At 47.2% G+C, this 12,219-nt stretch overlaps 1 protein-coding gene across 2 annotated transcripts in view; it reads right to left on the reverse strand.

The window, feature by feature from the left end:
• Window positions 1-12,219, reverse strand: part of syne1a (spectrin repeat containing, nuclear envelope 1a) — an 86,306-nt gene that overhangs the window by 4,493 nt on the left and 69,594 nt on the right. The window contains exons 117-144 of one of the 2 annotated variants that reach the window (XM_078799295.1): window positions 11,858-12,013; window positions 11,607-11,777; window positions 11,400-11,533; window positions 11,123-11,327; window positions 10,450-10,632; window positions 10,225-10,371; window positions 9,990-10,144; window positions 9,781-9,928; window positions 9,606-9,700; window positions 8,693-8,930; window positions 8,351-8,602; window positions 8,032-8,157; window positions 7,231-7,386; window positions 6,947-7,105; window positions 6,716-6,882; window positions 4,414-4,576; window positions 4,117-4,304; window positions 3,893-4,043; window positions 3,455-3,637; window positions 3,215-3,352; window positions 2,963-3,154; window positions 2,566-2,884; window positions 1,913-1,981; window positions 1,441-1,574; window positions 1,199-1,325; window positions 911-1,122; window positions 630-836; window positions 24-152 (exon numbers count right to left, since the gene is read on the reverse strand). In XM_078799295.1, coding sequence (XP_078655421.1) covers window positions 24-152; window positions 630-836; window positions 911-1,122; window positions 1,199-1,325; window positions 1,441-1,574; window positions 1,913-1,981; window positions 2,566-2,884; window positions 2,963-3,154; window positions 3,215-3,352; window positions 3,455-3,637; window positions 3,893-4,043; window positions 4,117-4,304; window positions 4,414-4,576; window positions 6,716-6,882; window positions 6,947-7,105; window positions 7,231-7,386; window positions 8,032-8,157; window positions 8,351-8,602; window positions 8,693-8,930; window positions 9,606-9,700; window positions 9,781-9,928; window positions 9,990-10,144; window positions 10,225-10,371; window positions 10,450-10,632; window positions 11,123-11,327; window positions 11,400-11,533; window positions 11,607-11,777; window positions 11,858-12,013 — 4,704 coding nt within the window. Of the gene's footprint in view, window positions 1-23; window positions 153-629; window positions 837-910; window positions 1,123-1,198; window positions 1,326-1,440; window positions 1,575-1,912; window positions 1,982-2,565; window positions 2,885-2,962; window positions 3,155-3,214; window positions 3,353-3,454; window positions 3,638-3,892; window positions 4,044-4,116; window positions 4,305-4,413; window positions 4,577-5,739; window positions 6,203-6,715; window positions 6,883-6,946; window positions 7,106-7,230; window positions 7,387-8,031; window positions 8,158-8,350; window positions 8,603-8,692; window positions 8,931-9,605; window positions 9,701-9,780; window positions 9,929-9,989; window positions 10,145-10,224; window positions 10,372-10,449; window positions 10,633-11,122; window positions 11,328-11,399; window positions 11,534-11,606; window positions 11,778-11,857; window positions 12,014-12,219 lie in introns of those variants that run through there. The other variant, XM_058056446.2, reaches the window with a different exon arrangement.

The following is a 12,219-nucleotide window of genomic DNA, read 5'->3' on the forward strand; positions in this document are numbered from 1 at the left end:
GATGATGTGCTCTTCTAACGTACAGTTAGTGTCCTGTGATGAGCTTGTAGCGTTTCACGGTCCAGGTTGGGAGGCACGGGCACCACCTCGTTCCTCCGCCGGTCGATGTTCTCCAACCATAGCAGCAGACCATGGCTCATCTCGTGGAACTCCTGAGAGGAAAGACGTGTTATAGACATTCATTCATTCATTTTCTATCGCTTATCCTCACTAGGGTCGCAGGCCTCACAGCTAGGAGACCGGAGTTCAATTCCACCCTCGGCCATCATTGCATGTTCCCCCCATGCGTGGGTTTTCTCCGGGTACTCCGGTTTCCTCCCACATTCCAAAAACATGCTAGGTTAATTGGCGACTCCAAATTGTCCATAGGTATGAATGTGAGTGTGAATGGTTGTTTGTCTATATGTGCCTTGTGATTGGCTGGCGACCAGTCCAGGGTGTACCCCACCTCTCAGCCGAAGACAGCCGGGATAGGCTCCAGCGCCCCCGCGACCCTCGTGAGGATAAGTGGTAGAAAATGAATGAATGAATAATAACAGGGCCGAATCCAAACTAAGTCAAACCCATGCGACTGATTCTCTGTGATGACTTCAAACAGGGGAAAAAAGTATTCCATCGTTTTTCTGCACCTGGCACTGCATGAGAGCCCGCTGCAGCTCCTCCCTCCACTCCTCCAGCCAAGTGCCGAGGCGATCCCAGTGTGCGTTCATCTCCTTCAGACCATCCCTCAGCTCCCACGCCTCCTCAGAGTCGGGCTCCGATTGGAGGAAGCTGGCGCTGCTCAGGTTGATGGAAAGCACCTCCGACTTGTGTGTGTCCATCCCCTTCTGCAGCTCCTGAGCACCAGAGGAGAATTGAGGACTCAAGAACACTCTTGACAAACCCAATTGAGACGGGTTGTACGACGAACCCTGAGCTTCTTGATCCTCTGCTGGATGCTGTGGATGTCCGTGCGGAGCTCCAGGCCTCGCAGCTGGCCCAGTTCTGCCTCGCACTGACCCAACCAGGCACGCATGGTCTGCAGGTCTAAGATCAGCTGCTGCCATTGCTGCAGGTTCTGTTTGTGCTTGTGTTTTTCACTGAGGGACTGAGCCTGGATCAGCTCCCAGCGCTTGATCACACCTAGGCAGGGGACAAAAGAGCCTTTGAACACAACTCACACCATATTTATTTGTGTGTGTGTGTGTGTATGACGGACCTGTGCTCTGACTGTCTGCAATGGTTGGGTTTGTGAGTCCTGGCATTTCATCTTCATCCTCTGTGAGTTCTTCCTCAGCTCGTTTCACGGCGTCGATGCTGCCACGACACTCGCCCATCAAACGCATCTGCATCAAAATTAGTTTCATTAATTTGCAATCATACAAACTAAATCCAATTACTGTAATGTCAAATACATTGGTAACATGTGAAGCAGTTACGTAAGTGAGTGATATAACGCACGTAGCCCATGTAGGTGGAGTCAGCGTCAGGGCTGGAACGGCTGGCGGCGTCTTCTCTTGCCTGCAGGTGGTATCGTCCTGCATCCAGAACCTGGTCCAGTTGTCTGAGACTGGCCTCCAGCTGTCCTGGCTCACCTGCACAGAAACAACATCAGGTTGAAAAGATGGAAAATGGAAGTGTTGTTCATGCAGGTCGCAGATGGACATGATGCATGCATTAGTTGTGACTGAAGGCAGGTTAAACAAGGACAAAAGATGATCCCTGCAATGACCAATGATTAAAGCACGTGGACCTTCATCATGCAATATAGTCATCTGCATGCTGATGGACAAAGAGCTACATGATTCCCTACGAATGGAACATGCAGCTGCTGTGCTGCCTCCTGGTGGGGTGTTGTTAGAAAAGCATGCTTTAGTTTGGAGCTTCAGAGTCATCATGCTGAGTCATTCCTGATCAGCTCTGTGGTTCCTACCAGAGGACGATTTCAACGTGTTCTCAGTCAGTTTTATATACGCCTCTGGACTCTCGGGAATAACTACATCTGGAGAGAAAAACATAACATTCACTACTTTTTATTCATTACTTTGTGTTTGCTGGGAATCAGCGACATCTGTGGCCATAGCAGGTAATTACAGGAGACCATTTGAAGAGCATAACATTGCTAGTTCTGGTTCGATGAATAATAAATGATCGCTGTTTCTGGTTGGCTATGGACTACTATTGGTACAAAAGGTGCATATTTAAGGAAATGCTAAGTATTATTGGGCTAAATGAAGCCTTTAAGGCAATACAAGACATTGATAACTGTAGTCTACACTGGCCACTAGTGACACGCACGGCTTTTATTATTTATCTCACAATAGCACAAGGCTTATTTATGTCTTAGATGGCTTATTGTCTGTGATTATATCTACTATATTGAGTAATACGAGTGTAAAAGTGACTATAAAGGGGTATTAAGAAAGTCAAAACAGTTTTCTATGCTCTAACTACAAAATCATCCAGTTTATTTCATTTTGAATGCTAATACACAGAAATTCACTTATCACGGTCAGGTCTGGAACCAATTAACCGTGATAAAAGAGGGATTCATGCATTTAGAAATCCAAAAGGTCACCAACTAACCTGACAGCACTGCAGTCGCCGTCCTCAGATACTCGTCCTCTTCCTCTTGCCCTCGGTTCCTCTCCCTGTGACTCCGCCCTCCTGGGCTGTCCAGACCCCTGCTCAGGTCATAGTCATGGTCCCATTCCAACGGAATGGAGTCCACACTGGCTGGGGTGTCCCGGCCTGAGCGGTCTGCACGAATCAAGGTGGTCGCCCCAGAAGGTGGTCGGCTGGAGGGTCGTGGAGGTGTTGAGTCGCTCCACCGCAGCTCGGAGAGATCGGCACCCTCCTCCATGTCCAGCTCTCTGTCTGAACTGTCGAGCTCATCGTCCACAAGCTGTGAGACAAGTACGGGAAACATTAGAAAATGTAGTACTAGCAAATGAAGTGGAGCATTCCACCACAGTCTACTTACAGGTAACCGTGTAAGCTTCTTGTAGTATCTGTTGACTCGTCCAAATACCTCCTGGTAGTACCTCTGGAGCTCCTCCAGCTCCTCTTCGATCACAGCTGCATCCAGGGGTTCACTCTTCTCAATCAGAGCATCGCCCTGCCTGAACACCAGATCGATCTTGCCCATGTTCAAGTGGATCTCCTGCTGGAACGCCTAAAGCAATAAAGGGCTCATGAGGCGCCGTTTAGAGTCAGTGGAAAAGTGCACGGTTACCTTGAGTTGTTTAATCTTAGCGTGGACGTCACACTCGGAGAAGTGCTCAATGTTGGTGAGCTGTAAGTCCATCTCAGTCAGCCACACCAGGATGCTGTCCCGAGCCGTCTCAAACTCCTCCCTCTGGCTGATGAAGTGCTGCGGAAAACAAGAGCGCGGATGTGAATACTTCACTGACATCACCTGAATATTTGAATCCTTGTAGTACATAATGAGCTTTGTGTCATGTGCAGGCACTACCTTGAGTCGGCGCAGGATGGCCGCCACCCTTTTCTGAAGCTTGTCCCATCTCCTGTTCCCATCATGCACCATTTCTTTGAGATGGCAGGATGAGTCGGTGCGGTTCTCGCGGGCCAGGCGTCGATACTGCTTGTTGATGAGCTCCAGCTGGGTCAAACACTCCTGTACTTGGCGCTGGAAGGCCTGAAAGTGTTGTTAAAGAACAATGAAAGGAGGCTTTGTGCATGCTTAACACGAGAGCCGAGGCAGGCAGACAGCATTTAGGAACCACTGAGAAGCAGTGTGCATGTGCAGTATGATGGACCGCAGCAGCTGAGAGGACCAGCTCAGGCGAGTTTGCGTAACATGACACTTTCCGTTTCCTCTAACCAGCAGCGTCTCAGTATTTGGCTAAGAAGCAAAACAGCAAAATAAGCATGAAATGCTCATAAATCCCACCTCAAACTTTTTGAGTTCCTCTTTGGCAACAGTGTAGAGGACGCCAGAGGAGTTGGGCGTGGCGGCTGTTCTCTCTGAAGTCTTCAGCCACTCCTCAAAGCGTGAGAAGTCGTCTAAAAACTTCTGCCACAACCTCAATGTCTCCTCAATCCTGCACAGAAGAAGCTCATGCATGATTTGGCATCGCTAATGAGCATTCATTTGCCAACCAGCGCCTCACTGACTTGAGCCTCCTCTCCATGGACATTGCGCAGATGTTCCTCCAACGGCGGTCCAGCCCCCTGGTGGCCTGCTGGATGGAGTCGCACTCCGTCTCGGTGGAGCAGGCGTCGCAGTCGTGCAGGAGCACTTCGCACAAGTTCAGCACGGAAGCCACGCCTGTACTGTGTCTCTCGATGTCCCTCTGCAGCTCCTGAGAAAGGAGATACAAGTCTTATCCTCATGTACACAAAAACAGGCTAACCCCAATTCTCTGTATTCCTGCAATGCATCACTACTTGACTGTTTCAAAGTTGTCTTGCCTGCTGCTGGTTGAGCTTCCTTTGGATCTCCTGGTCGTCGCACGTGTCGTATACGATGGGCCTGGACAGCTCAGTCTCGATGTGAGCCAGCCAGGAGCGCAGGCCGCTCATGTTTTTGTCTAACTGCTGCACCGCCACGAGGGTCTCCCTCAGCTTCTTCACCCTGGCAGGGAAGCAAAACCATAGAGGGGAGTAACACAACTGTAAACACTACTTCATCCAGGATATTTTATTTACAAGCACACACAGAAATAACCTGAAGCTTCTTGCTGGGAGGCAGAGGGAGAACAATGATCATGATAGTCAAATCTTATCTGATTGCATTTGACCTACTTAAGACATTCAGTGCCTCACCCAGCAAAGCAACACAGCTCTCACCATCTCGCCACAGACTTGATAAAGGTGAAGGTGGCTGTGACATTCCTTCTCATGTCAATTTGTCCTAAAGCTTGCTACGTAGAAGAAGAACTAACCAATGCACTACCTCATAGCTGGGTATTATACCTGCACCTAAACTGCAAAGAGGACGCCATGTTAACTGGAAGCCTGTGATAACCGGTGAGAGGCTTATTTTTTGGAACTTTAATCATGATTTGGAGTACATGAGAAAGTGGAAAAGAAAAAAAAAATCAATGACAACATGGTAATTTCTTAACAAGTATACAGTCGTCCCTTGTTTACCCGACTGTATAAGTGAATTTCCACACAATTAATGACACCTAGTGGCCAATGTAGAACACTACATTCACAATTAGTACGCTTATTCTGCCTTGGTTAGTTCATTTAGTCATTCTTATGCTTGAAAATGGTTAATTTAGGCCAAGAATGAGTACAATTTGCTTAAATAGCTACATTGCAGTAGCAGCAAAACCAATGTTGTAAAAGCAGATAGGACAAAATCGCTCAGCCTTAATAGCGACGAGAAATAATTGTTTCACCTAAACACTACCAACGATTTAAAGTGCATACAGAGGTAGACAAAGCAGCTGAATGCTGCCCTAAATAGAGTTCTTTGCTTTTGTAGACTATGGATCCGGGCTGGAGAAATAAATTGGAGCACTTTGTTGTTGACTCTTATTCTTACATGACTATCACTCATGTTCAATTTGATGCAAAGCTTTGCTAAAAACACAAACAAGCCTCCTGCAAAAAAAAGTAAAACACTACTTGTATGCTGCCCGTTTCTGGATACAAGTGTATTGTTTGCATGCAGCCACACAAGAATCCTCATTTGATCCCCATCCAAGTCCACTTAAGCTCCAGACAGCAAAGTGTGGTTAGAAGACACAAACATAATACAGAAACGCTTCTCAAAGATTGTCCTGCCTGTTGACATCGCAGTCACACTGTGGCAGATCCTCGCCCGGGCTGTCTGCCATCTTATCCCAGCCTAAATCCAAAACCATGGGGGTGCAAGATTCCCGGAGATGACTTTAACAAGAAAGCGTTACTCGTCTGCATGCAAACCGTCTTCTCTTTCGTCTCCGTGTGGGACTTTCTCCCAACAGGAGTCTGTGCAATGGGGGTGGTTGGGGTGGGGGAGGCAGCTGGTATTTGTGAGGTGGCACAAGTGTGACTTATCAACTGTTGGAAAAAAAAAAAAAAGTGTGGGCGGGTTCGCACACGCGTGCCTGAGAGTGACAAGTACTGCTGTTTCTAAAAGCGGACTTACAGTCAGAGGCATGTGGCCAGGCTGAACTGTTACACAGCAAACACACACACCAGGACAGGCGGCAGGAGTCATGCATCAGGAAAAACGTTATAGCATTCGACTGACTTTACAGCAAAGAACGCAGCTGTCTGTTTGAGGTCAGAGTGTCCTCCCTTGCTTCCCTCCTCCTGTACAGTCCCACGGGGCAACAGCTGGGTTATAGCAGGGGGAGGAGGTCAGGATTTTACTCTATACGCTAAAGGTATGGAGAACTATTTATTATTCATTAATGGCCATCAATGTTCATATGTTCGTTCGGAAGGGGGGGGGGGGAGTGGTATCCCAGCTGTCTTCGGGCGAGAGGCGGGGTACACCCTGGACTGGTCAGCCAATCACAGGGCACATATAGACAAACATTCCCACTCACATTCATACCTATGGACAATTTGGAGTACCCAATTAACCTAGCATGTTTTTGGAATGTGCGAGGAAACACACAGAGAACATGCAAACTCCACATAGAGATGGCCGAGGGTGGAATTGAACTCGGGTCTTCTAGCTGTGAGGCCTGCGCGCTAACCACATGCCCGCCGTGCAGCCATCAATGAGGCCATCAATGTATTCAAATTAAATATGGCCATATTGACCTACCTGGCGGCAATGAGGTCCAGCAGGTGTTGCCAGCGCTCGTTGACTTTATTGAGTTTGTGTTGTATTTCCGCTGCCTTGCTGTCCTGGCTGGCCCGAGCCAAGCGCTCTCCCATGAACTGAAGCTGCTGCTTATTCTCCTGAGCAACACTGATCTCTTCCTGGTAATCCTGGTGGAGAGCCGGGAGACAGTTTAGCACATGAAGTCTAGTACTATAACACGTAATATGTCACCTTGCGCAGCTTTTCGATCATCTCCTCAATGCTGATGTCCCCATTTTGAGAGACTTTGCTCTCCATCTGCGTGAGCCATTCGCACAGCTCCTTGTTCTTCTCATTGAACACGGCCCACTCGTTCAACTTCTCGCTGACCTGCTGCCGGCGCAGGGAAAGCTGAGGCCACAAAGTACAAATATAACTATGAATACTATACTGCATTATATTTTATGATTGGATCTAATTATTATTATTAGATAAAATAATAATAATAATTGAAACAAGGGGAAAAGTGACTTTACCTGATGGCACACCTCGTCCCACTGGCGCTGGAGAAGATGGAGGCGTTCCTGAAGGACAGTGATGTCATCGTTGCCCACCACGCCCACCAAGGAGTCCCTCAGGAGGAACAAGGAAGTGAGTTCATCGCTCCAGCCCTCCACGCTGCTCTCCAGCTCCTGCATGCACACATGACAACGGAGAAGGTCACACTTCATGGACAGTCAAAGCCTAACTTGACTTCGAGACCACAACCAAAAACATGAGCGGGTTACCTAAGAATATACCTAAGAATATACCAGCTACATCATCACCTTGCATCTCTTCTTCCTCTTCTGTCACTGTGAAGGTTTCGCTTTGGTGCAATCATGTGTGGACCAGGCACACACACACACACACACAAATGTATGCATCCATGCACCCCCACCACTTACATCCTCTCACTGCGCATGCACCCCCGCCTTCTTTTTCACCCCACCCCCATCTTTTCATCCCTCTCATGTGCAGCTCTGCTCCTCCCCCGAGGGGCCGAGGATGTGTCGTGCATGAAACATGAATGTACACCACGTCCAGTAATTATCCTGTACCAGGACTGGCTATGATGTCAATTCTCAGATGGGGCCGCTGCTGAATAACAATGATGAAAGCATCACATCCTTCATGTTATTGCCTTGAAGCATCCTTATTACACAAAAACATAAAAAAAGCGACTATATCAACACCTTAGCAGGTCAAACAATGCTACAATAAAGATCATTTTGCCCCAGCTTGCTTATCTCACGGCTGTGTATTATTAACAGGATATTAAGTGGCGCTATCATCACCTTGCATCTCATCTGCTCCGAGTGCAGCTCTTCGTGATGGTCAGGCAGCGCCACAGACAGTTTCCTCTTGAAGGCCCTCAGCTTCTCCAGAGAGGCATCGATGCCTTTATCGCATCGCTCCCAGTTCTAAACACACAACAAACACGAAAATAACAGTTCCAGTGGGGAGATTTTGGGGAGGTTCTGCTCCAAAGGGTGCAGATTATGGTTATTTTTAGCGTATGCAAAGTAGCATGCAAGGAGCTCATGCATAAGGTACACCTGCACAATCTAATAAGCAGACAGAGTAGAAATGATGGCAGGTCCACTTGAGTCTGACCTTGAGCAGACCATGCAGCTCCTTCCTCTGCTGGTCCAGGCGTTGGTGGGCGTGTCTCCACCTCTCCTGGATCTCCATCAGCTCTGTCTGCAGCATGGACTCGGCTTGGGCGTCGGCCGACAGCAGCAGGCTTCTGCCGGCCTCCACTGTCACGATGTAGCCTCCTTGCTGCCTCTGGAGGACACGCTCTCTCAGCTGCATGAGTGAGGACAAGGAGAGTGGACCGAGGGGGTAGAGGTTAACTAAGGGAATCTACAGTCGGGAGATGGGGTGAATGTTTATCAGCGTGGGATTAGTTAAGAATGACTTTTTCTCCTTCGTGTTATTATTATTATTACATACTTGTATCTGATCCAGCAGGTTTCTAGCCTGCTGCAGAGCGACTGGTTCTCCTCCTGGCTGATGCACATCCAGGTCGTGAGAAACGTCCTGCAGCCAGCGCAGCAGCTTTTCAGACATCTCGTGGTAGTTCTGCCACTGGTGGACCAGACTGTCAATAATGCCTCTTCGCTGCTGGGCCCGCCTCGCCACACCCTGCCACTGGTTAGCCAGCAAGGCCAGCTTAACACTGAAGTCGTCTCTGTTAATGTTACAAAAACGTTACATGATAAGGATACACACACAGTAATTCAGAGTATCTGTTGACACCACTTGATTTAATACATAAATGCAATGTAGAAAATGTAAATAATTGATTTAGATTTTTTAAGTTATGTTCAAATAATAATGTTGGCTATTACATGAACTTAATGTAGCATGTCATATACACTCAAAAAAATGTATTGTTAGTAAGCTTAAAACAAAATTCAAGTTGCCATGACTTAATAAAATTAGCTTGGCAACAAATATTATTTAGAGAATATATATATATATATATAGATATATATAAAAAGCTGTGTGCATTGTTATTATAATTAAGTAGACAACAAATTAAACTACTTTGAATAAAATTATTAAGTCAGTTCACTTTATTACACATATTTTTTTGAGTTACAAACTTAAAAACTTTTATTCAACAATTATTAACAACAATTATTCAGTAAGCATTACTTAAAATAAGCTTTGAGTGAAGAGGAAAAGCTAATTCGTGCAATGCAATATTGTTTGTTGGTTCAAAGCAATTTCAAATTAAGTTGTCAGAACTAAGAAAGACGAATGGAAACTGTTGCATTGATTTTTTTTGTTTACGCTAAACATTTATTTTTTGAGTGCAGGAGATGTTTTCATAAGGTAATGTCACGGGTCTTTAAGTTACCCATCATCCACTTGTCCTTGGTCCAGCATACGATGGCCATCGCTGATAATGGAGTAAAGAATCTGCTGTTGGCTGAACATCTCAGCCTGAAACAACTGCAAATGTAAAACATACACCGCATGATAACACCGTCTGACACATTTAGCACGCAACAACCACACAGCGCCTCTCTGACCTCATGGTCTCGCTGCTGCTCCAGCAGACGCTCATGGTTGCCTGAGATCTCCCCAGCCAGTTTTTGCTCAGTCTGAGACAGGAAGTCCATCCAGGCTTCGCACTTCTGCAGGAAGCTCTGGTGCAGGAGTAGCACCGCCTGCAGTTTACTGGAGTGGGATGCATGTTTTGGTAAGGGATGGCGTGCCACCATAAGTAATCATTACGTACCTGAACCGCTCACTGAGGTGAGCCAAGTGGGACGCCCACGCTCTGTTCAGACACTGAAGACGCTTCAGGTCTCTGTCGCTGACTGGGAGTCTGTACATGAGCAAATTGACGCGCTCCAGGTCTGGAGAAAGGCTGCTCAGCTTAGCGAGAGGAGCCTGGGAACAACAAACGGACAGCCATCAATCCAGATGTCTCCTAAGCAAAAGACATGCACATCTAGAAATGTATTTGGTACCTTCAGTTTGTCCATACGTGTCTGTATCTCACTAAGCGCTGGCGAGCCAAGCTGGTCAGACTCCTTCAACACTTCTGCAGCCTCAGCCGCCGTATGGACAAGCGTGTCCAATTGTTCCCTGAAGCCCTCACAGGCCCGGCCTCCAGACTAGTCAACAAACAAATCACCATCACGACTCTTTAGTCTCACTGTGACTGCAGTTAACCTCTCTATGCTTGCTCCTACCTGCAATACCTCCTGCTGCCTGTGGAGGGCGTGTGTCAGCGCTGCGAGGCGATGCCTCAGAGACATGTGGTCCGACTGAAGGGCTGCAAAGGAGGAGGCATCCACTCTGGTCCTCAGCTGCTCTCCCAATGCTTGCAGCTGCTGGAGGGAATGCTGCACAAATTCTTGATCACCAAGACACTCCTGTATACAACACAAGTGCCGTCATTGGAAGTGAGGTTGGCATGGAATTACCTGAGCTTTTATACTTGATTACAAGCCATAGTGACTATATTATTTGTATTTGTCTGGGGTGTAAAAAAAAATGGACGGAACCAGAAAAGCTGCTGCACTAGATTCCTAAATTACAGAGTCTGGGAAGAGTATTAAGGCAAGCATTCCAGGAGAAATCTCCCAGCAAGGCCCCATAATCCCAGTGGGGCATAGGAGAGGACCCCTGTTGTGTAAATCAGGAGCCTGTCTCTCCTCTAAAGACTTTTGTTGAATTGGATTGTGACTTTGCATTCAAGCACATTAAAAGAGAAGGGGTGCAATTTAGTATTCCGCAGAGGGGACTTGTAAATCACATCGCAGTATTGTCCCGTGTCCAACAAACCCAATGACATGCAAATGAGGTTTCAGCCACAGATGTATTAAAACAGCAACGTTTAAGGTCAAAAGAGACAACACTCACATTGCAGTCCTTCATCCAGGAACTGCTCTCCTCTTCAGTGATGTCCTTGTCGGTGGCGCTCTTGAGCAGGCGGTCAGCACGCTCCTCCTGCCTCTGCACTGCTTTCACACAACTACCATACAGTTCTTTATAATGCCGCCACAGGCCCAGCAAGGCCTTACTGCTCCTCAGCTGCTCCGAGATCTGCTCTAGCAGGTCGTTCCACCTGGAATAAAATGACGTAAGAATGTTATTTCTGCTAACTTGCTTCTTAAATCAATTGTTTCTTCAATGTTACCTCATGTTGACATCCCGCAGGGCTCTGTTAAGTGTTTCGGCGACACACGGGTGGCACTCTGTGAGGAGCTGCTGTGTTACAGAGCCAAACTTGCGCAGACTGCTCTCCTGCTTGTCCATTTCCTCTTGCAGGTTCTTAAACGACAAGAAATATAGTAAAATATAACATACGACAACTCTCACAATAATGTTTGTGCAGTTGACTGACCTCTAGACTCTCCACCTGTTGCTGCGCAGCCTCCAGAGAACCACTAACAAGGTGCAGCCTGGACACACAGTACCTCCCCTCCATCAGGTAGCCAATAATCTCCTCTGAAGCTCGTCTGTATAAGGTCCATTGTTCCAGCACTGACCGCAGACTCACTTTCATCTGACTTATCTGATTGCAAACAGGAGGCAATGTTATTTTAGCACAAAATGACAAGTCACCGTTGATGACTTCAACAGTGCCGCACTTACCATGTGGTCCAAATGAGCCCAGGACTGGCTCAGTCCCTTGAGGGTCTCCTTTACGACACAGCAAGCCTCTCCTTTCTTATCCTGGATGAGAGCGTTTCCTCGTTCCTCTGCCTTCTCTAGATCTTTCTCTTTCTCCTTCACTAACTCCTCCAACTCCTGAAAAAAGTTCAATGTATTTGAAGGAAGAAACAAAACTAGAATAACAGTGAGCGATACTATCGCTGAGCCTTAAGAGACCATATTCCAATAAAGGTGTCTTAGAATATTCCACACAGACGCTCCGTACCGAGCAGTTTCCTTGCTGTGTTGTCTTTAGTGAATGAAACGGACAAGGTGTATGTGCCCCCCTCTATAAAATCAGA

Source organism: Doryrhamphus excisus, linkage group LG19, assembly GCF_037039965.1.
Source record: "Doryrhamphus excisus strain RoL-2023G ecotype Guam linkage group LG19, RoL_Dexc_Guam_v1.1, whole genome shotgun sequence".
Classification (NCBI taxonomy): domain Eukaryota; kingdom Metazoa; phylum Chordata; class Actinopteri; order Syngnathiformes; family Syngnathidae; genus Doryrhamphus; species Doryrhamphus excisus.